Source organism: Rhinolophus sinicus, linkage group LG11 (genome assembly GCF_036562045.2).
Source record: "Rhinolophus sinicus isolate RSC01 linkage group LG11, ASM3656204v1, whole genome shotgun sequence".
Taxonomy (NCBI): domain Eukaryota; kingdom Metazoa; phylum Chordata; class Mammalia; order Chiroptera; family Rhinolophidae; genus Rhinolophus; species Rhinolophus sinicus.
The window spans coordinates 52091883-52115956 of NC_133760.1; the positions used below are offsets into that span (position 1 = coordinate 52091883).

General features: G+C 51.1%; 1 protein-coding gene across 6 annotated transcripts in view; it reads right to left on the bottom strand.

Moving 5' to 3' along the window:
• Nucleotides 1-24074, bottom strand: part of DPP6 (dipeptidyl peptidase like 6) — a 571444-nt gene that overhangs the window by 58756 nt on the left and 488614 nt on the right. For all 6 annotated transcript variants that reach the window (XM_019742500.2, XM_019742502.2, XM_074315064.1 and 3 more), the window contains exon 8: nt 20171-20291. In XM_019742500.2, the coding sequence (XP_019598059.1) occupies nt 20171-20291 (121 nt within the window). The remainder of the gene's footprint in view (nt 1-20170; nt 20292-24074) is intronic.

A 24074-nucleotide genomic window follows, 5' to 3' on the forward strand; every position in this document is an offset into this window, starting at 1 on the left:
GGCTCTGAGAACAAGTCTTTGTTGTACACGGCCTGTGTGTGAAGTAATTCCCTCTACATTTGTTTTGGAAGTAACCATCACTATAATTTTACCATCACATAATATGCATCAACTGGCCGTTATTAGGTGTGTACCATGTACGGCTCCCTGCGTCTGTAGTGACAGAAGGCAACTGGGGAACCTGACATCAGGTTGAGGAAACAAACAAGCCGAGTGCCTAGAACACAGCAGAGAACAACATATGGTGGAACAACGCCCAGGGATGACAGCCCACAGGAGGAAAGGCTCACAGACAGGGCAGGAAGCGAGGCAGGAAGGCGTGGGAGCCTGCTGGGTGCGTGGCTGACGCGGGACCAGATGGCGTGAGACGGAGGTGCGAGCTCAGGGCCACGTGGGGCCCCGCTGCTGCCAGCTACGCACGCGATCCATAGCCAAGTTCAGGGAGTGAAAGTGGGGCACGCTGCCCTTCTTCCTCCTGGAGTGGGTGCCAGAGGCAGACTCCTGGGCCTGGGGGCAGCTGACGGCTGGGACGGTTTGTCCCTCCACGTTGGCTTCCTCAGCCTCGTTTCTTAGGGGGAGGACCCCCGATGTCTTTGGGGCCTGCAGCAGCAGTGCTGGGAGTCACACAATTCATTAAGTGTCATTCTCCTAAACAATTCTTCATCCCTCCGGAGTGCTTTCCTCCAGGCCTGCCAGCAGCCTGCAGAGACCTCCCGCCCAATGTGACGTGGGTTTGCTGCTGGACTCCGTCACCAGACAGCAGAGTCTCATCCACCACGAAGCCGTCGGCGTATTGACTTTCCACCAGCCCCGGACACACCCCCGGTGCAGAGCACAGCTGCTCAGTGAACACCGGGCGATGGGCCCAGGGCTGAGGCTTCCAGCCCCGCGTCTGCTTCACATCAGACGGGTCAGCTCCAACATCCCCCCTCCGGCATTCTGAGAGCTCAGGGCACCCCGCGAATCAACTCAGCAGCTTTTCCAGAGCCTAAAAATGCAAAGGTCTGCTGAGGTTAAAAACATAAGAGAAGAAGAAGAAAGACAGCCAACGCTCAGGGCTTGTAATTTTCCAGTGTCTTCAGCAGCCAGCAGAGTGATTTCAGGTGCGTGTTTGGAATGAGGTGATTCAGAAGTGGCTTGATGCGGAATCACCTGATTCGTCCGGGTGGGATGGTGAGGAACCGTGTCCAGCAGATGGTCTGGTGGAAAAAACAGGCACCATTTGCAATGCAGTCTGGGTACTTCTAGACCATCAGGTCTGTGCTGCAGGGCGGGGGGGGGGCGGCGGGGAGGGAACTCATCAGGGTGTGAGCACAGTCACTGGCACGCACGGAATTCTGGGGGCACACGGAGAAGGATGCAGAGGTCCCCAAGACATGCGGTGGGAGCCTGGCCACGGGTTTCAGGGTCCTCAGTGTGTGGCCTCAGGAAAACCTTAGCAGGAAAACGCCGGCTGCAGCAAAGGCTCACGAATGAAGCATGTTGGACAGAAACAAACAAACACCACGATGGCCCCTGCAGAGACAACTCATCTGTGTCTTCTGTCGGAGCCCGGAGCAATCTCCTGAAAGGACAGGGATGACATATCCACACGCTTGTGCAAAGTCGGGCCACCTGCAGTGTCAGACAGACCCACATGCTTGGTGAGAGACGACCAGGCGAGGGAGGGCTCCACTCTCTGCCCCTTTACACCCATCTCTGTGTCTATCTCGTTTCTAGACTTGCCCTCAGAGCCAAAGGAAACAGCACAACTTCGATCTGGCCAGCGCAGGACGTGAGAGAGAAAATATGGGGTGGAGGCGAGGGCTGAGGTGGGCTGAGAACAGAGTGTTTCTGTCACTTCCGTCAGCCAATGCCACAGTATTTCCACTGAGCTCACGTCACTGTTTGGAGAATTCAGACTAAGGATGACTCCCAACTATACAACATACTGGTTGGCGGGAACCGAGAGACCAGAGAGGACAAATACCTGAGGTGTGTGGACAAAGGCTAGTTCCTCTCCATCCCGCCCTGCAGCAAATGATGGCAAATAGAAGAAATTCTGCCCGGCCACAGGCCAGGCGTACAAAGCAGCCTGGCTTCTGTTGGTGTTCCAAAGGCCCTTGGACATATTTTCCTGTGTGTGAGTTGCTCAGTAAAGGGATAATTAAGTAGGAGAAACTGAGGGGAAGGGACCAGGAAGATGCAATCCTGACATTTTTGAGTTAATTACAAATGTGCCTATTCTGCAAATGTTTTCTTCTGCATCTCCAGCGTAATGAGGCAGATGGCTTAAATGCCGTGAACCCAAGGAAGTTTAGAAACAGAATTGCAGAGAGAAAAAAACAACAACCCTATTTCATTGACTAAATTAATTGCATGAGGCCTTGCCTTGGAACAAAACGAGAAACTTGTCTTTCTAACAAATACAAATAACTTGTGAAAATACATCTTCCATCTGCCTACCCCGTCCTCTCCAGGGGTCACGTTAGAATCAAACAAGAAAGACACATTTGGGGACATTCACTAGTCATGACTGCCTCTCCCTTGAAGGGACAGAAAATTTTACCAATGTGGCTTAAGCGCATAGTAGGATCTGGGCCGATGGTCCTTATTTCTTGTCACCAGATCGTGAAGAACCCAACTCCAGGATTGGGGTGCGATTCACTCATTGCAAACAATGTAAGGGTGTATCCAGTAGCACAAATCCCTTTGGGCTTAAGATGGTTGAGGCCAGTCCAGCAAAGAGGAGGAATTCTCGCAGTTTCCAGGATAAGAGGGTCCACAGTATCCTTCCCTAACAGTCTCCTGGAAGTTAGGGCGGTTCTCAGGGGAGCCGTGGGGATGGCGTGTGCTTCCTCGTACAGGTGCCCAGGCCCCACTCCAGGCAGAACAATCAGTATTTGTTGGGGTCGCAGGGAGAGCACAGCCCCCTTTTCTGCAGAAGCTCTCGCTAGGTGACTTTGGTGTGCATTCTGGTTACGGACGATGGGGCAGTGTCCCGGCAGCAGACGCTGAGTCAGATGTAACTGTGGAGAATGGGATCCCCAGGTTTGATGGAAGGTCACACAGGCCTGGAAGGGCGTGATGGGGAGAGAGCAGCCCCGAGCGTCACCAAAGGCACCAGGAGGCCAGGGCCTAAAAGTGCTTGACGGTTCCCCGGACACAGGCCCCGCATGGGGTGTAAGTCTGGCTTCAGAGAAATACAGGGTGGATGAGGGCCGCACGGGCACGAGACAGCAAAGGACACAGGCTTTCGAGTGCTCTGGGGACGCGTTCTGTTTGCTCCTGGCTCCCTGAGCTCTTCCAACACACGCAGCAGGGCTCCCAGAGGCCTCGTTCCCCTGGGGGAGGCCAGGTGAGGGTGGGAGGCCAGGGCAACGCAGGCTGAGCCCACACATCTGAATCCCAGCACAGCTGCGTGGGCTCGGGGGTGGGGAGGGCGCCAACACGCGATGCCTGCATCTCTGCATTGCTGGACACCGACAGCCACGATGCTGGGCTGACAAGACGGCAAATTCTTCTTCCCCTGCTTTTAACTCCATCGCCTGCCATTCTACACTTCGTTCAGTCCCCTACACTGGATGTTTCACGTACGGCAGCCACGCCGTTCACTCCCACTGTCTGGATTGTCTGTCAGGAAGGCAGCATTTTAGGGAGCAGCTCATGTTTTTTCAGCGACAGAACGCACAGCGGTGGCTGCCTCCAAAAGCAGAAAATGCAGTGGTCCTGAATTTATAACGGCTGCAGCGATGGCCGGACCATCGCGTGAGGTTAGAGGCTCACAGGAGAACTTCTATGTCTGTGGGTCTAAAACCCCAGGGCTCAGCCAGTTACTATTTTGTTGCTTTTCCCGAGACCTTAGTGAAAGTCAGTCTGTGGGCGACAATGCCATGGTCGGTGTGGGAATTAACTGCCCGAGTGGACTAATTTGGGGAAGATCAGGGTACACGCTGCCTGGAGCACACAAACAACATCAGAAACACCTTCCGATGCCGAGCTCATGAAAACCACGTGCCGTTATTTGGGGTTATTAATGCTCACTTTTTCTGGGAAGTCACTTACACTTTAGTATAAATTACTCTACTGAACTCGAGTCTTTGCTGAGTGTGGTCGACTGTATTTTCCAAAATGGGCCCTGGTGATAGTTGGTCCCACATGCTGTTCTAGGAGCTAACACTCCCACCATTAAGAGGTGAGGTGTCTTCCCTTTGAATTGGGGTCGTCCTGTGGCAGCCTGACTGCGGGGGTGATGCCTAAGGTCGTAAATGATGGTGTGACTTCCCCTTGGCTCTCCTACTAGGGCTGCTCCCCCTGAGGCCACTCTCCATGCTGTGGGGAAGCCTGGGCCAGGTGGAGAGGCCACTGCAGGTGTCCCAGCTGACGTGGATCAGGTCTGAGCTGGCAGCCACCACGGGACACACGAGTGAGCTGGCAGCCACCACGGGACACACGAGTGAGCTGGCAGCCACCATGGGACACACGAGTGAGCTGGCAGCCACCATGGGACACACGAGTGAGCTGGCAGCCACCACGGGACACACGAGTGAGCTGGCAGCCACCACGGGACACACGAGTGAGCTGGCAGCCACCACGGGACACACGAGTGAGCTGGCAGCCTCCACGGGACACACGAGTGAGCTGGCAGCCACCACGGGACACACGAGTGAGCTGGCAGCCACCACGGGACACATGAGTGAACTCACAGCCACTACAGGACACACGAGTGAGCTGGCAGCCACCCTGGGACACATGAGTGAGCTGACAGCCACCACGGGACACACGAGTGAGCCAGCCCTTGGATGGCTCCTGCCCCATCCTTCCAGTTGCTCCAATGGTGCCAATAGACAAAAGAGCTATGTCTGCTGAGCTCTGACCAACTTACAGATGCCGTTTATTTAAATCACCGAATCAACTTTAGTTAAGAATAGAAAGGTAACAAGGGAGCGAGGAAACCTGAGTGAGTGTGTTAGGCCCCTCGTCTTATGTGACCCTCTTTTGTTGGCTTTCCCCACTCTTTCCTCTTCCTTCTTACCTTGGGGCCTTAAGGAAGCTTCCAGAACTTATACCTGATGATGGCTTCTATCGACATACTGCACACCCAGGCAGGTAAGTGTGTGGAGATGCTCCCGTTTCTCATTCATTGGCTCACTGATTCATCCCCCCTGCTCACCCCAGGCTCAGGGGATGAGTGAACATCCTAGTAAGGCAGACAGAGAACGTGCTAGTTGTGTGAACACGTAGAGGCTTGGGCTCGGGGCCTTCCAATGAGCCAGAGAACAAGAACGGGCGTTTGCTGACTCACACTCCTGATGATGCACTTGAGAACAAGGCTCTCAGTCTGAATTCAAGTTTATTTTTGAGGTAGGGGGTCCACGCTTTGGCCTTGGCTGGGACTCAGCCCCGTGTGAGGAGGGCTGGGGACCCAGCCAAGGGCTGCACTTCATCAGGGAGCAGAGACGCTGATGTCTGGTCTCTGGTACTGATTGGCCCTGTGGCCTGGCCCTGGGGTCAGTCCCTGGCCTGCTGTCACCGTCTATCGTCACCCGCCCTCCTGCTGAGCGAGAGGACAAGTGGGTCTGCAAAGAAGACTCACGCTCTCCAGTTGTGCGCCTCATTTCCTCAGTAGGAAGGAGCCCCACCAATTCTCCCTGCTCGCCCTTCCTTTACTCTAAATTACTGTGCCGACGTGAAGGAGGTGTTTAAAGTACAAGTGGGTCCTCATCGGGGAGGCAATCAAGTGATAATCGAACAGATGCGAAGATTAGGGGACGATTAAGTAAGTCAGCACGGAGTTGGAGGGCGTGCTTTCTGGGGAGCAGCGCGGCGTGCGCTGGGACTCTGGGAAGAGGGAGCTCGGTGGGTGGCGACAGGTGGGGGGACAGAGGGGGCGCAGCTGGAGAAGCTGAAGTCTCAGGCCCCCCTTCTCGGGCTGAATCTTACGTGTGTAATCAGGTGTGTGTTTTTCTAAAGAGGGTCCCCCAAATCACATAAGCTTCGGGCCCCACAAAATCAGGCTCAGTCCCAGTAGAGAGAGAAGTGACTTTTGGAGAAAAATCCACACAAACATAGTGTCATGTAGGAAAATGCCTGGTTTCCACCTGCTACTTCGAGGGGCGAGCTGTCCTGGGGGGACCTGGGCTCCCGCTGTAAGTCGCCTCTCCAGGCATCTTTTCCTCAACCATAAAATGCGGGGGTTGTCACTTTCTTTCATCCTTCCTGAATATGAGCACCCCTTCTTACAGGGGGGAAAAAAAGGCAGATACCACATCTTAATTCAACTTGAAATGCTCAGCATTTCTTTAAAAATAATTTGGATTTCATTCATCACAACAGCATGTGTATACATTGGGCAGACATTTAAATGTACTGTGACACACCATTTATTTGTCCTGCGTACAACCCCGTGTGGGCACGGACTCCCTGCCGCAGCCTCCTGCCCCACCCCGACTGCTTGGGGCCCTGACTCAGGTGCTCACGGGGCTTCCTTTGAGTGGATTCTACAACACCTGTCACCAGGGGGACACCATCCTGTTTCCTGAGCGCTCGGAAAAGTAACCACCAGCTACAAGCAGAGGTCTGCCAAGTCTGCACTTTCTGGAAAATAGTGTGTTTTGAACAGCCTGAAAGTAAGTCTGGCCACAGGGGGCCCCACGTGGGAGGCACGGGAACGCAGAGAAGCACATGGCACTTGGTAAGGACACGCGCTGAGGTCGCGCTCAGCCACCCGCTCCTCGGTGGCTGCTGACCTCTCCGAGCCGTCTCCTGAGCTACAGACTGTCCTCCTGCAGAGTGGAGAAGACCTTTCGATGATGTGTGGCCTCCAGTGAACTTTAAAGCCCCGAATATCCTGTTGTTAAGGAGTGTGAGCATGGACCTTTGTTTAGGGTCAACATTCCCATGTGTGTGCCCAGAATTTTCCATGCTGTTGACGGACCACACTGAGCGCCAACCATCCAAGCACCCTGAGGCATGCTCTGGAGAACGGAAAAAGTCGTAGGACATTGGCTTCTGCCATCGGGTCTCACCAACGAAAGGGGGTGGATCGGGAAACATAAGATGGTCGAAAGCCGTGCAGGCGGCCATTGTAAGGAGGTATTCTTGCTGCGAAATCACTTTGTGTACATTTAAAAATCACTCGAGGCCCTAAGAAAGGAAGGCCTGTTGGTCCGATTCTAGTTTTGCCTTGTGTTTGAGTGAGGAGGGAGGGTGGCAGGAGGAGAGAAGGGCGCTTGTGTGGCTGAGCAGCAGGCCACAGGCCGGTGCTTCTGCCGACACCATAGAGGTCCCTGCAGGGCGGTCGCATTCACACCCAATAGGAAGGAGACCGGTGGACGCGGGGGGACCTGACCTCATCCTCCTTTGCTCTCCCCTAGTGGTTCCGTGAGTAGCACCTGTGCTGAATCGCGTGGTCACAAAGTGCTGGCGACCAGGAAAGTGACCAGGACTATCCTGGAGGGCTCCCTGGAGGCGCCCAGGGAGGAGACAGGAAGGCCCCGTAGCATCCTGCCCTGTAGGGGGCGCTGTGCGGTGCTCAGGAGCTAGACTTTTGAGAGTCAAATTCTGGCTCAGCCACTCGATATTAATTTAATAATCTATGCAGAGATTGGGTTAGGGTATTAGAAACCCTATCATGACTTTTAATTTCCTTAGAAGTTATATTTCTTCCTGGTATTTTGCCAAAGCTGATCGTCCTGTTCACAATCACAGATTGAGATTCCAAAACTGGAATTTCAACTGGATGGTGACCTAGCTACCAACTGAGATGGACCACGGTGTGTGTCGATGAAGAGCTTCTTACCAATAAATTTAATAAAATAAAATAAAAAGTGCTGATTTTACATTGTCTTCTCCTGAAAGTTAGACGTTTTCACCACGAAGCAAAAATTATGCCCCTTGAAATTATACGTAACGTTTCCTTTATACACGCTTCCTTTAAAGCTTCAGCTTTAAAATTATAGGATGGAAATAATGTTTCTTCTTAGGCTGCACCGCAGAAAAGCTCATTATAATACATATTTTCAAAAGAAAGTCCTAACAGAGCAATCGTCACCTTAATCAGTCTGAGCGATTCCGCATAATTATTTCTTAATATTAGTGACAACATATTTTAAAAATAACGGATATCAAAAACAATGTGTATCAGATAGGAAATTAGGCCTGAAGAATTTTTTTTTTTAAAGAGGAAGGTTAATTAACTGCAAATTATAAACACTCAGAACAGTTGCAATACCCAACTGCATCAAGTTATTAATGTTTCTTTGTTCTATTGTTCAAAGAACAAGAGTCTGCCTTTCAGCTTGTACAGACACATCCTGACTGGTGCAGCAGCTCGAGAATTCAGTATGAACGAGAAGGGGTGGGGTCCCCATCACCACAGATACCGTCACCGGGTGTTGCCAGCTGTTTCCACGGTGCAGATGGAGAAGTGGGAGAGATGGGACGGCAAAGCTGGGAAAATCCCCAAGCTCAGGGCTCAGCCACTCCCGACAGTGACCTCTGCCCCCCCCACCACCTCTGTCCTCTGAATTTCCTGCGATTGTCGCCATAGCTTCTGTGGACTGTGTGCATTAGGCTAAAGAGGCAAAGTGCCCCGTCCATGGGCACCCGAGCTGTATCCTGCTCTGGGCTGGACCTTGAACCTGAGCTGGACAGCTGTTTCTGAAACACAGGCTGTGCTTTTGAAGGGGAGAGAATGGATGAGAGACGAAAGCTCAGTGGATGGCCATGCCTGCCCTTCCTTTGAGAACAGCTGCCATGATGACCACCTACTTCCTGAGGCGGGTGACTCATGGATGTGACATAGGGACAACACTGGTGACTCAACCAATCCCTGTTGGGTGTTGCTCACACACTCAGTGCCCTCTCTGGCACAGGGCATGGTCTCTTTTCAAGTGAAAAACAGGTTCCCGGGGGACCCTGGCTGCACCTCTGTGTACCGGTGTATAAGGCTGCAATTCATCTGAGTAACGACCAAGTTCTGCAAGCCCCCCACTTACTCCTGCTGTGTAACTGGCCACCCAACAAGTCAGGACTAATTTCCAGGTCTCCGGGGGTTTAGAAGAAGGTAGTGTAAGGCTGGAGTCTGGGCAGGACCCGAGGATGCAGACAGGAATGCTTGTTGGGAAAGCAGGGTGGGACCGTTCCCGGGGCGACTTTCCCCTGCAGGCCTCCAGCTCCGGCAGTCATAACCAGTCCTGTGCGTCCACAGCCTCTCACCTCCACCGAGACGCGTGACCCCAGGGTGGAGGGCAAGTGGCTTACACGGGACTAAACGGAGGTGAGCCCAAGCCTTTCTGTCTTCCCACGGCACCTCTTGGAACTCGGGGTCCATCACCAGCCTACTGCCTTCTTTCCCAATTGCTCCTCTCTGAACATTCATGGTGCCTGTGTGCTTTAACTGGGGTCAGGCTCTCCCCAAGGCACCACCTTCCTTCTGCTTCTTCGAAGGGGCTTTGTCACTTCCACCTGGCAAATGCTAGAAGGCTTAGCACCTCTTGGGGCTTGCTGGTTTCTGTGGCTGCTTTCACACGGCCGTCCCACCGTGCTCCGTGGAACCCCAGCTAAGTCCACAGATGGCTTGTTTCCCACCCGCTTGGGGAGTCGTTTCCAAGATAAAGAACATATATTTCAGTTGTGTTTTGCAGGATCAGCTGTTTCTCTGGTGCTTTGAATGTGTCTTCTGTTTTTCCACAATAGATGGCAGAAAATTTCAACTTGTTTTTAGAGTGAAAAGCAACAACAGTCCCAGGGAATTCTCCCTCTGCCAAAGTCGAAATGGCACACACATGTCTGCCATCGAGCGACCTGTTGCTATGCTGTTTTCTTCTAAAGCTGTGTACTTAGTGTGGCCCCACGCAAGGGGCACCATCGAGCATGGGGGCGGGAGCATCTCACAAGCCACAGAGGTGGCCCCACACCCCCTCCTGGATCAGATTCTAAATGGTGTGCAGAGAGGGTGGGATCCACTCGGGGGGGGGGGTCCTCCCTGCAAACATGGAGTCCCCTTTCTCACGTGGGGCTGAGTTCTCACCCTGGTCAAAGGACCAGGGAGCCTCGGGCTTCTTGGGGGGCTTGTACAGAGTGGACAGTGTCTGGTGAGTTTTTGAAGTTGTGGCTTTGGGACTCAGAGGGGAGGTGGCTTCCTGTGAAGAGAGAACCCAGCTTAGCCGTGTCCTCTGGACATGCTGGAACGTTCTCTGCTTCCCTCACAGACCATCACTCACATTTGCCCTGAGCTCTTATCTCCTTGATAAATACTGCAGGAATAACAATATTCACCTGACTTTCATACAAAGGTGCCCACAATCTGGTGGGATGGGCAGGGCTGGCATTCTCCGCCTGGCAGGTAATCTGTCTGCCTCTGCTAGCCCATTTTACAGAGGAGAAAGTTGAGGCCCCGGGATACTGACAACTTGCTCAAAGGAAGGACCAGAACCCATTTTGACTCCAGGTACAGTGTCACGCCCACTCCAGCTTTGAGGAGTGGTGGAGTGGAGACCTGCAGCAGGAGACCGAGCCAGTCATCCAGACCACAGGACCGAGAGACCACAGCCTGGCTCAGGGTCTTCACTGCTCTTCCCACGATACCGTGGGCCTGGCCAACCAGAGAACAGCTGGGTGCCTCAGCAATCTGGCAGCTCAGATGACTGTTTGACATTTGGTGACTCCATCTGCCTGAGTAACATCAGTCTTGCCGATTGTCATGTTTTAATGAGGCAAGATGCACATCCAAACAGCATGCAGACAGTGAGCCGGGGCTGAGGGTCGTTCCTGAATAGAATGGCCGTGTGGCTTCTGACTGTTAACTAGTGCCTGCCCCCTATACCCCTGCACTATATATACTGGAGAAAATCAAAGCGCCCTGAGAAACCTGGGTCCTGGAAAATCTCAGAAGACATAAATAACATGCCTGACAGATCTGTATTTGGAAATAAATGGCCTCATTCTAAATACAGGAAATCTTATTTATTCCCACTTGCATCTGTTGCCTTTTTCCTGCCACTAAATATTTTATACGAGCAGAATCAAATGGGGGAAGGGGGGAGGCGAGGCTGAAAAAGAAATTGGCGAACGTCACGCCAGGAGGCAGATGGAGCTGCTGCCTTGCAAAGCTCCAGCCTCCCTCGCTAATCAGCGTTGTGTGGTTTGCATATGACACACTGCAAGCATCTCATTATCATTAGAGAGACCTGCCAGTTCTAGCAAATCCACACCCCAGCACAGGGACAGCGCGCCGCGATGTGCCCGGCTGGCCACCAGAGGGCAGCGTTCCTCCCTGTGCCCTTGGGGAGGAAGAAATGAAGTGAGGGTGTGATTTTCTATTCCGCCGCCGTGATTGGTCAGCTTTTCATTATAACCTTCCCAGCTGCTAATTTGCAGTGGCTCCCAGCCCTCTGATCGACTGCCTTAATTCTACCCCTCTCCTTTTTTTTCATGCTGGGGGACAAAAGACAACAATGCTTCTCTCTGTGCTGAAAACATAAGGGTGTGGAGCAGAGAAACAAGTGATCTACAACCTTTTAATAAAGCAAATTGCAGATGGACTTATTCCTGCAAAAAGAACAAGGTGCCGGAAGGGTTTTTTTCAAGAGCTGAAAGGTCACCTCCTCTTTGGGCACCGAAGCATCTGGGCAGTTCCCGTGCTCAGGGGCCCATTTTCCTGGCCTCGTGTGGATGCACCGTGTCTGGGAAGGGGCTGGTTCATCAGCCTGAGCCCAGAGGGAACAGGGATCCTCTGGGGTTCAGGGACGGACATAGGCAGGGGCTCAGAACCACAAGCTTGTGTGGCCGTAGACACCAGGACTGTGTCTGACCCCCAGCCAGGGCAGGAAGCACTTCAGGATAACCCGACACGATGGCGGTGAACGCCCTCTGTCTGACCTTCCCAGGACAGCCTCTCCCACTGTTGGCAGCTGACTAAGAACCTGAAACCTGACTTCTCGGATCTCCTTCCAGTCCCTGGTCCTAGTTCATAGAAGCAGTGACAGGCTTGAGTCTCCAGGATCCCAAGTTCAAGTTGCTGTGACGTGGGAAGCTGAGCTGTCATTTCACCCACCTGCACCTTCCTAGGGCAGCCCTGAGCAAAGAGAAACATTACACTACTAACGCGAATTTTATACAGAGAAAGGAACAGGGGGTAAAAGAGAGAAGCAGGCTGCTTTCTTTAGAGCAGGTAGTTTCAGCAGGTCTAGGAAGAGGGAGTGTCCGCATCCCCTGATGAACCTCCCAAGAGACAGATGTCTGAGTGGGAGAGGGGACGGGGAGGAGACAGAGATGGCCCTGTGCTGTGCCCGGCCCCCACCAGTGACAGCGGCGACCCTGCCCCACCCACACAGGTGAATGTTTCATTACAAAGTCACCTGGAATGAATACTCACTTCCTGCCATCACACTGTGTGTTTATGGCACTGATATTTAAACAGAAAGACGTGAGTGAGAGAGGGGCCTTAGGGTTACCCAGCCTGCCCCTGTGATGCGTTCAGACCAGGGAAAAGAAGCCACGGCCCAAGGTGGCGAGGAAACAGCTTCAATGGCAAAAAGAGCAAAGGCTGGGATCAGCATCTGAGTCGCAAATGAAACCATTTCCAGTACATGCGAGCGGAGCCCGGCCTGTCTTCCAGGGCTGGCAGCACCAGCAAAACTCTCCCCACGAGGGTAAGGGGCCCAATGTCCTAAGGTGATTCAAGAAGACAAAGACTGCAAAAGAACTGGAATTCCCCAGGATTTCAGCCACAAATACTCAAATTTCATGAAGACCCCGTGGCAAAAAGACAATGACGTGTTTGTCTGAATCTCACAGTCGATGCATAATTTAAAAGCTTTAAAAGTCTGACTACTGAACATACATATATTATTTATCAAAATCTCCCCAGATTGGGTAATTAATTGTAAGAAACAGCTCCTAGGATCGGTGGGAATTCTTCCCACACCCTTAAAGCCCGCTTTCCCCTCACATTTCTCTTATTTCTGATCTCACAAGTCCAAGCAGATTGTCTCTTCATGTGGAATTAAAACAATCACTCATCTCTCTAACATACTAACAAAGCCTGTCCTGGGTTTTCAGGTGCAGACTCAGCTCATGGCCCTGAGGCCCAGGGGTTCACAGTTACCCTGCGTCAGTACCACACGCTGGCCGGTCCATTAATTCAGAGAATCCAAGGAGACGCTAAGAAAAAGGGAGCGGACGGCAAGGGGGCCTGCGACATTTATCGACCTTCCCATGGAAGCAATCACACAAGCCACAGTACTTGACTCCCGTCAAGTATGCACCGGTACGTGTGAAACGCGTTTGCAGTGACAGTTACAGACCTAGCTTTTCCTTGGAGTACCCCACCCTAGTCGTAAGGTGACCGGTCCAATGTGGGGGGGGGGGCATGGTATTTCTCTTCACAGCAATTCACTAACACCATGTGTGCCCGGGGTGGGCAGTGCCTAACTTGAGCTCTGGGTCAAGCCTATTCATAGGTGCAAAAATTAATACAGCTTTCTGGACACAAAAGTAACAAAATAGGTGGGTGGTAGGGAGGCTGCAGCTACTTACTGGCCGTGTGAGCACAGACAAGTCACTCAATGACGTCAAACCAAAGTTTCCACGGCTGCAACATAGGACAATGGCAGCGCTTTCTCCATAGGTTTTCACACACGGGATTCAATCCATTTATTCCCATCAGGTGTTGTACGGAAGAAACATTCAGTGAAAGTCAGAGATGGCTTCTGAGTAGTACGTAAGCCGTGACTTGCATTCACTAGGGGTGGTCTGGGGGCTGCTCCGCTACGATTCTATACCCCTTGGCTCTTCGTAAGAGGACTGCCACCATCCCAAATGTCACTCCCGCTTCCTCTATCTCTGGGGACAAAAAGTGAACCTGATAATTACAATGAGGTTAGCAATTCCTGCTGATTTTTGATAATCAGGGTTTTGTGTTTTTAGTTTTGCTGAGGGAAGTTGGTGGCAATGGGAATTCTGATGAGAGTGAAATAAAGGAGACCAATATGACATCCTTGGGGGGTTTTCTAGAATACACACATTTCTTTCTCTGCATTAAGGCACCCAAAGTATTTTCTGAATGTCTAGGCAGTACTCAGGGATTCGCTTGGTCCTTATGGGAGGCACACAGATATAAAATACAGTCCGTGCCTGCAAGTACCTTGGACTTGTTTGGACAAATTTGGAGTAATTGCTTGTCATCAGAAACACGATGGATTAGAAGAATCCACATGCCCCGTCCTTGGGTGTCAGCTACCACCTCTGCCAACGTGACGAAGGGATGCATTGGGATTGACAAGCTATGGCTTTGGGGACAAATCTGCTTGCCATCTCCTTTTCTATGACCGGTGAACCAAGAAATGGTTTTGCATTTTTAAACGGCTGAAACCCCTCAGAATAATAATATTTCATGACATGTGAGAATTACATGAAATGCAAACTTCAGTGTCCATAAATAAATGTGTCGACGTGTGGCCTGTGGCTGCTTTCACACTGTGATGACAGACTTGGGGAATGGTGGCAGAGACCAGGTGGTCCCCCAGCCTGGAATATTTACCACCTGGCCCTTCAGAGAGACGTTTGCCGACTCTGGGACGACATGACTGCAAAGGTCCAGTTCAGCTCTAACACTCTGTGCTTCTGGGGTTAAAGAACCCATAACCACCTGGCCTTCTTTCAAGAAAACTCAGCTGGAACACATGTCAGTGAGGCCACAGCACTTTGTGACCTGCACACATTCCCAGAAAAGGAGATGCATTAGGTGTTTGTGTTTACTGAGGACCTACCTGCATCTGAGCGCTGGGGGAGCCCCGTGAGGACAGGTCGTGGGTAGCGAGCAGCCCGGTTGGGACACGTGCTGGCTGGGGAGGGTCTGATGGGCTTGAAGGGCACAGGCAGAAGTGGTGGCATGGATGTGGCCGGATCAGACTGGTGGGTGAGGAGGCCGTGACAGCCCGTCAGACTCAGCCTGGCTATCACCCGCCTCCCCTGCTCCTGACATTTTGGTCCCTGCCTCAGACCACTGTTCTTACGCGGACGGGTACAGCAATCCAGAAACCCGACGTCGGCTCTGACTGGATCAGAGGGAGCATGGCAGGAACGAGCCTGTCCTGGGTCACCTCATCTGTTTCTCTGTCAGAGCATAAGGAGTCTCTATCGAACAGTTTTAGCTTTTTCTCTGTGTCTCCCTCCGAGGTAAAATTTACATGCTTTCCAAGTCAAGGTCATTAATCCTTGATGGGGCTGGAGACTAGGGCTAGACAGGAAAACGCTCATTTCAGTTACACGGAATACTGGACGCCCTCCGCTCCCTGCTCAGCTCGCCGCGGTCTGCTTGAGCCAGCGCTCCCCCCACGCCACGGTGCCTCCCAGGTCTGCTGGCTTTCCCAGCTGCTGATGAAACCTTAGCTCTTTGCATCATCACTGTCACGTTCACATCTTCTAGAAGTCACAGGCGAAGGGCAACGTAACTTTTCTCGCTTACTTAATGTCTACAAGAGACTGTGAAGCATCATTGCTGCCGAGTTTCGAGGTCTTTGGGGCTCACAAAGGAAACAGCTGTGTCTGTCAGGTGTCACTGAGGAATCAGGGGTGTGATTCCAATGGCTCTAATGGCAGAGCACAGGCTGCTGGGGCAAGGTTCCTGCCTGTGCATGTATCCTTTCCAGGCTGACTGGGACTGAGAAACGCACTTCCTATAGAAACGTATTATAGACAATAATTGGTGGGTGAATAGAGATCAATAGTTCAGCACTGATATCGGGGGAGAACTAACTACACATTAATGGTCCTGACTCCTGACCATGTTAGATGAAAAAGTGGAGTGGGAACGAGAAAACAGAGACACAGAAAGCTCCATATCCACCCAAGTTCACGTAGCTTTTCAGCAGTGAAACGATTATCGAAATGCAGGCACAATCACTGTTGCTGGGAAGCTCCCCCCGGCTTTATCACAGCTGTGTCACCCTCACGAGAGAGCTTGGCAGGGCCAGGCACAGCTTCTGGAAATTTACGGATAGAGATTTCACTGTCTGAGCAAAGACTTCCCGTCCTGTAAATCAGAGAAGTACCCGACACCAAGTGCGAAGAACCAAAGATCTGTGGTTTGGATAATAACACAGATTTGAACATGACGCCCAACCCACTGAACTCTTGGCCACATAACGTTTTGCAAAGCAGTCTGTCTGGTCGGAGTAGGGTGTGATGGATGCATAATTCATGGCCACCCACCACCTGGGCACAGTGTGCTAGTAACCGAAGTGCCCGAACCGGGTATTTCAGAGATGGCTCACATAAGGAACCCAGTCGGGGATGCACACCCCACAGCGGCTCCAGAAGCATTTCCAAATATCATCATCTAAATGTACGGCAGGGAGTTTTGAAAACAGCGTGACAGGTGTTAGAAGCACTGCCTCACTGATCAGGATACGGTATGTGTGCCATGTGCAAGGGTAGGGCCAGTCACTAGACGTGACCGCCACGGAGGTCGCGACGGACATGGTCTGCTTAGGACACACACAGGGGGCACCTGGCTCACAGGACACCGGTGCCCAGTGCCGCACACGCAGCTCACCAAATACCTCATCAACCATGAGTTTAAGTTAAAGCCCGTCTGCACGTTCCATGGGAAGTGTTACTGGATTTTGTTTCCCTTTCATGGAACCTAGAAAGTTTGGGGTGATCTGATGAGTAGGAAAGTGCCCCCTTCTTTTGGAGGGTGTATTTCCTGTGAAAAGCACACATCCTCAGAACCATCCCACAGGTCTCCGGGAGCACTTCCGTCACAATAATGTTTCTTCCCACGAAAGCCATCTGCCCATCAACTCCCTGCCTCCTTGAATAATCAAAATGACAAAGCATGGGATGACATCACAAACGTAAATCAGCAAGTAAGTCCAAGGCATCCACTGGGGCCCACCTGACCTTCTGCTCATGTCTCCAGAGCACCTCACGGGAATAAAAACCTGCCAGGTCACTCGTGCGGACTCTGTAGAAGATGCCTTAAGGAATTGTGTAAAGAATTACGAAACAGGCCTTAGGCTTGTCCCGGCTTTGAAGCCTCTGGATGAAAGTCTGAACCTGAAGGGTAGGGACCACATGACCCGGCTTAGGCCTTAAATGCGCAGCAATGAATGAGCCCACCTTTTCTAAGCTCTAGCCCTACTTTCATGGCAGGTTAGACCACAGTGGGAACAGTGTTTCTAGAACATTCTGAGCTTGAACTCAGAAAGGGCTAAATATACGTCCGACAGCAGCAGCCCTGGAAAGGCCTCTTTGGCTGGCCTGGCCACACCCCACCTCTGCCACGCCAGCCTACAAGTGAACGTGACACTTGCCCAGAAGGATAAACTGAAGATATGCCCTTCGCTCATGAAAAGCAGCGTGTGATGGTCCCCGCGAGGCAGGGAGTCCAGGGGACCAGCGGCACATGGCCTGAGTTCAAAGCCAGTGTCAGGGGCGCATTTCAGTGCGTGGCCACGGCTTCAGCTAACTGGGGAAGGTTTTCCTGCGCAGCATGTGTAAACCTTTCTCACGGGACACAGATTTCGGCAGCCCTGTGTCTCCTTCCTCTTCGCTCCTGGAGCCCTCCATCTCCTGAAACGTTCAATATGTTTAAGATCCTTTTTGGGAAACAAATCAATGTGGCCTTTTGCTGCCAACAAGCCTCAGACTGCAGGGGCGTCCCCCGTTGCTATAGCTTAGTTTCCTCTCAGAACTAACACCGCCAAGCCACTTAGGCCCTCTGCACATGCTTTCAGGGTATTTTTCCTCTCAATCTCTCTTTTCTTTTCCTTTTTTTGTTTTTGTAAAGACAGTGTCTGGAAATGAACCCATTAAGTCACAGATTAGAAAAGGCAATTTCAAAGTTTACTTTTCTGTTATGAAAAAAGGAACCAAGATCCCCCCGGGCTCCTTCCCTCCCACCTTCAGAAATCTAAGCATCAGCGTCTAGAACCTCCCAGGGAACAACCCGAAGTTGATTAAGCTGCCACATCAGCTGCGATTGATGTAAAGTATTTGGGGCACCACCATCACGCCAGCACAATTTCATGTAAATGCCTCGAAGAAAAATTTCCTTTCAGTGGATTTACTAAAGCAAAAGCTTAACTCGAATTGCAAAGCAATGAGCTTAGTATTTTATTAGGAAGATGCTAAAATGATATTTTAAATCTCCCGATTGTGTTAATAGATTTTTTAAGATTAGTCCTACAGTGTATCAGGCACTTGCAGACAGGCCTCCAGGGCGTCTGAGTTCTCTGGAACGTGGGGACTGACACTAGTGGCTGTCTGTGCACAGAAGGGCGTAACCACAGTGGTCAGTGTTAGTTTCATTCTAGTGACATCCTCATGTAGGGCAGAGGAAAATGTGACAATAAAACTTCCAGGTTGATTGCCTGGAGCCCCGAAGGCAACTCAGAAAGACCTGGAATCCTGGGGGGTCTGAGCAGTGTGGCCACGCCAGAATAAACACGGGTCTCCCAGGTGACTACACTGGACAGGACAGCCTTGACCAGGGCCCCAGGGCCAGCATGTCGGTGGGCAAACAAGTTGCAAGGGACCAGGACAGCGGTGGCCTTAGGCAGCAAACTCAGGGTGGGGGGAGTTGGCTGGAAAGGGGCTCGGGCAACGTTCTGGAATGATGGAGTGTCTTGTGTTGTGATGGGGCCACACAGTACACACGTTTATCAAACTCATGAAACAGTGCTCTGATAATTGTGCATTTTATTGTGTACTACTTACACCTCAATTAAAAAATTAGAAACCAAGTCACAGAACTTTATGCCGCAGTATCTTCACTCAGTGACGTTACGACGGGAAGTAATACTCAGCTCACAGATCTACCTGCTTTACGCATAAAGCCCCTGCCATGCAGAATCCCAGCTTGAGGAATGCACAGAGCTGGGGAGAAATGGTACTTTCTGGACCTGATAATGCCCAGAGTGTCCACTGACCCCCCAGCCCAGCCTGGCAGGGGGAGCTCTTCTGTGACCACATGGTCTCAGGCGGGTGGGCTGAGGGGTGAATGACCGTTTATCAGCCCAGCGCAGGGGGGCGGGGGGGTTGGGGGGCACAAGCACCCTGATTCACATCTTATTTTTAGAGAGGAAATCGCCCTGGACTTGAGCAATGATATTCCCCAATACTCTCCTTCAACCTGGTGTAAATGTGGACACGTGACTTAACCTCCCCGTGCCTCAGCTGGGAGATATCAGTAACTGGGCTCAGCTCACAGTGTTGTTAGGGGGGTGATATGGATGGAGCTGCACCCCCCACACCCCAGAATTCACGGCAAAGCCTAAACCCCTCCTGTGAGGGTGCTAGGGGGCGGGGCCTCTGGGAGGTGGGACTAGAGCCCCCAGGTGGGGATGCGGAGGCTGCAGCCACTGAGGACGCTGAGAGAAGGCGGCCGCCTGCACACCAGGAAGGGAGCTCTCCCCAGTCCCCCACCTGCCGGACCCTTTGTCTGGGCTTCCAGCCTCCAGAGCTGGTGTGGCATTCTGTGACAGCGGCCGGAGCTGACAGAGACGGAGGGTCAACGAGGGGACAGACAACACGGTACTTAGCACAGCGCCTGGCACCGAACAGTAGTCCATACATGATGGTGACAGTCCCATCAGCACGGAGGCGGCCGATACGTGTCTAAGAAGAGAGCGTCTCGCGCAGATTTCTAATGATTTAATAACGTACACAGGAGTCCTCTGGTGCCAAAGGAAAACCACTGGTAGAGAATGTCCAAGAGGGCAGATGGACTTGGGACAGCGGGTCACTCAATTGGCCCCTTTTTGAAGCTTTAACCTATGATTTCTTTTCTAAGCCCCCCACCCCCCCCCCACACACAAAACAAGGCGCTCTACCTGTTGGAGTGGGGGTCACAAACCTGTGCATATTCTGTTTCCACAAGTCACCTCCTGGTATAAGACACCTCCCAGGACTGGCCACCTGCCCTTTGGGGGCAGCTTGGGTCCTGGGAAGCCCCCCACACCTGGTCCCCAGGTCAGCGCTCCACACCTTAGCCTCCCGCTGACCGCCTGACACACCCTGAAGCTCCAAAGTATCTTTTCAACTTAGCCCAACCTCAAGGAAGTGGCGTTTCATCCACAGCTCAAGTCAAAGGAAAAGATCGCAGCGGCCACTTCCGTCCAGCAGCGACAGCCACAGTGAGCACATGGACGCCCGCTTCCTGCCCACGCGCGTGTCCTACCTTCGTACAGCCAGTCGCTCAGGCCGTTGTAAATCACACCTTCCTTCCCGGTCGAGACCACGCGGATAGCCTGCTTTCCGACGTGTGCACAGTAGTAGATGTTGTTTTCAAAGATAAATATCTAATTTGGAAAGAGAAAAAAACACAGTGTTAACTGAGAGAGGGGTTAGAAACAGCGACGCGATTTGCAAGGCCATGGACATGAGGCCCCAGCAGGAGTCGCCCAGTCACCTGCGTACATGCTGATGGGATGGACAGAGCCAGCCCAGCCGGGCCAGGAGAGCTGGCAGGAGGCACTAGCGATGGGGAGTGGACTGCGGTCTAGGGCATGAGGCAAAGTCTTTCTCAAGCTCTTCTCTTGGGCAGCTGGGTGACAGTGATCCATTTGCAGAGTTGGGGTAAGTGGAAGATATGACAATTCTCACTCTGGGCCAATGACAAACTCTGGGGATGGGAGGAAGGTGACCTTGGTCAGTGGTTCCTCAATTCTGACGCATATTAGAGTGATCTGGGAGCTTTCAGAATTCCTACTGCCCAGTCCATCAGCCAAGCCCAATGGTCAGTATCGAGGGGTGAGACCCAGGGATCCGGAACTTTAGATACACCCCAGGTGATTGCAATGTGTAACTAAATGTATGAACCAGTGGCCCAGGAAAAATCTTATGTCTCCTGAGGCTCTTGAAGTATAAATCAGCCGACAGAATCTGTGTTCTCGAGGCACTGATCAATTCCATCCCGCGCTCTCTGTTCCCCAGCCTCGTGTCCCACAGGTACCTTAGCACATGGCGCTGTCATACGCGTATTTTGCAAATGCCGGACATGTATGGAAAATGAGCTACGTGGACTAAGAACCGCTCTCAAAACAATTTTAAAAAAAGAAACTCTAGAGAAAATATTGTCAGTATCGTTTCAGAGACCATTGAGAGAGGGCAATTTGCACAGTACAGGAAATGGTGGAAATACTGACATTTTTCTTTTTTCATTGAAAATGAAAAAAAAAAAAAGCCATTTCCGCAAACTGTTCTCACAGAAGGATGGACGTAAAAGCAGTATCAAGTATCCGTTTTCTGCTCAGGCCTCATGGAGCTTAAAGAATGCACACCAACCAGACATGAGATGGGTAACTTCCAGACACAATACACCCTGATTTAATTTCAGTAGCTGTTTTTATGAGTTTGATGAAGGGTAAGCTGTATTATAAAATTTTAACTTCTTTTATGCATTCTAAGCCTATAAATACATTTCTGAATCAAATCAGGCGGTAGCCAATTAATATTTTAAGTGAAATATGCTATGATAGATATTAAATCCGTTTTCACCTTGACTTTATTTTGAATGCAAGGAAACGAAAAGAAAACAAGTTATAAGGAAGCGTGTGTTTGCTGTGAAGATGGTTTACATTTCCCTTTTGACATTCAGTTAAGACATCTGAATAAAAGATGATGGAAGCTACCGTTTTGTCTGTGGTTATGTAATGCCAAGCACTGGGATGGAAGGAAGTCCTGGGGTGCTGGGCCCTGGCGAGATCAGATATTGGGGTGAGGGGCTGAGGTTTTCACTTTTCTTCCATTGCTCTGTGCACAAGTGGCACCACGTGTATGCATTATTTCAGTGTCCTGTTCCTGATTAATGGAATCGTACCAATGGCTGCAGAAATAGTTACTATGTGCCGAGGGCTCATTCGCACGTGCGTATTCACAGATGCTTTGCCTGTATCTGTTTTTATTTTATACTTACATGGTATTTACTGTTGGCCCAACACGGGTTGGTCTAAACACTTTCATGTGTTACTTTACTTGATAGTCGGAGACAGGTATGATTATGAATTATTGTCCCCATTTTAGGGGTAGCAAGACTAGGGCTCAGAAAGGTCACATTTCCCACGAAGATGCACCTCGTAAGTTCCAGAGCCACGATTTGGCCCCTGGCCATGCGACTATGGCCTCTGATTAGCCAGACACCTCGAAAAGGAAGGTGTTACCCCTATTTTATAGAAACGAGATGCAAGCTCAGAAAAGTTAAGCGTTGACCCAAGGTCACACCACTAGCTAGGAAGAGGTGGACTTAGAGAAGCATATTGTTTCACCCATGGCGCGAGCGATTCTCAGAGGATGCGCCAGGGTCTGCAGCATTGGCAGGGCCAGGGAACTCACTAGAAATGCTCCTTCTCAGGCTGCCCCCAGGCCTGCTGTGTCTCAGCAAGGCTTTCAGGTAAGCCTGACGCATACTGAAATCAGAGAACCCCGGGGTTAGTCCCTGCGGCTTCTTCCAGGTTCAAACAATAAACACTAATTTTGAGCAAATCTACTGGTAAGAATGGCTGGACCCCTGGGCATTTCTGACAAATTTATTGACTGGGAGAAAAGCGTCTGAGGCACTCTCTCACCCGACAAATCTTTTTATATTGCGGTTAAATTCAAGCCTCATCGGTTGCCAAAAGCAGTCTTCTGACTCCAAAGCAGTGAATGAATTTTCCAACATCTTCCTAAGGTGATGGAAAAATCCATTCCCCCCACCACCCCGCCCTGGTAAGTTTCTAGGCCTCTCTGTACGTGGTCCAAATAGAAATGGCGTCTGAAAGCCTGCAAGGTGGAAACGCTACCAGTGACACTGCGCACATTTTCCTGGTTCAATCACCTGACTCATGCCAGGTCCTTGAAGCATTACAGTGTTCAGTTTAAAGGTGCACTGAAGTCACAAACACGCTTCCGAGACAACACCAGCCCTCTCTTTCAGACGCTTTCCCTCGGGTGCTCCTGGGGTGACTGGTCTCAGAACTCTGTTCTCCAAGGTGATGAGAAACCAGCAAACCTTCTCTCCAGCCAACAGGGGCTCATTACCTAGTCTGTAGATTACTCCAGGTCTTTGAAGCCTCTATTTCCTGTGGCTCTGTATCTCTGCAGCTTGTTACTGCTCATTAGCAGCTCCCCAGAGGGTGGGCAGGGGGATTAAAGAAGGTGCAGCTCAGAAGTCCCCAATGTTTGGCATTTATGTCCATGGGACATCTGCAGTGGTACAGCCAGGACTGGTTGCCGGTTCAACTGTGAAGCATTCAAAGGCGATTGCTGCTACCTCTCCGTTTCCCCCTCAGCGATCTTTTCTTTTGTTATTTACACAATCCAAGATTGCCTTGGACCAAGAATAAAACCAGATAATTCACAAGAAAGAAATCGTGGGTATTAATTTATGGAAAATAATAGTTTTACTATTAAATGCATGTTAATTTAATCAACTGTGGGATGTAATTAAATTTATGCTGATTTAAACAACGATGCAATTGAATTATACTAGCAAAACTTTTTTAATGCTAGAATTAGAATTTTTTCTTTAACTGATAAAGCCTGATGCTGGTGAATATGCAATCAGAATGAATGATTAAGCATGAGGAAAACAATCTGTAAGTATGTGTCAAGAGCCTTGAAAAAACGTGTTCCTGGTTTTTGACTCAGTAATTCCACCTCAGAAACATTTTAGGGCCAAAGGCGTTCTACCAAATCCATTGTGACATGTTTTGATGTCCAACAGGAAAACGGTTCATACATTTTGGGGGACGCACACGTTTAGTCCACATTAACGCTTTCCTATCTGCCCCAGTCTGCGCATCTCCTGAGGGGAACAGCTGCCCTTCTCACCTCCTCCACTTCACAAAGCACAAAAGCCACACATGAGCCTTCACACACGTGCGCAAACCTGTTACTCTGACATCCCGGAGGGTGTTTCAGGAGAGTCCCTGTGATTTTGCTCCGGCTCAGCTAGAACCTTCCAGAGCCTTCTAGACTCCCAAGGAGCCCCTGACTGTGACATGTCACATGACGGGGAGCTCGGTGCCTGGAGATGGGGGAGGAGGGGTTGCCAGGAGATGCCTGTTTTCTGATGTCCCACGTCAGGTTTTTACACCGATGGA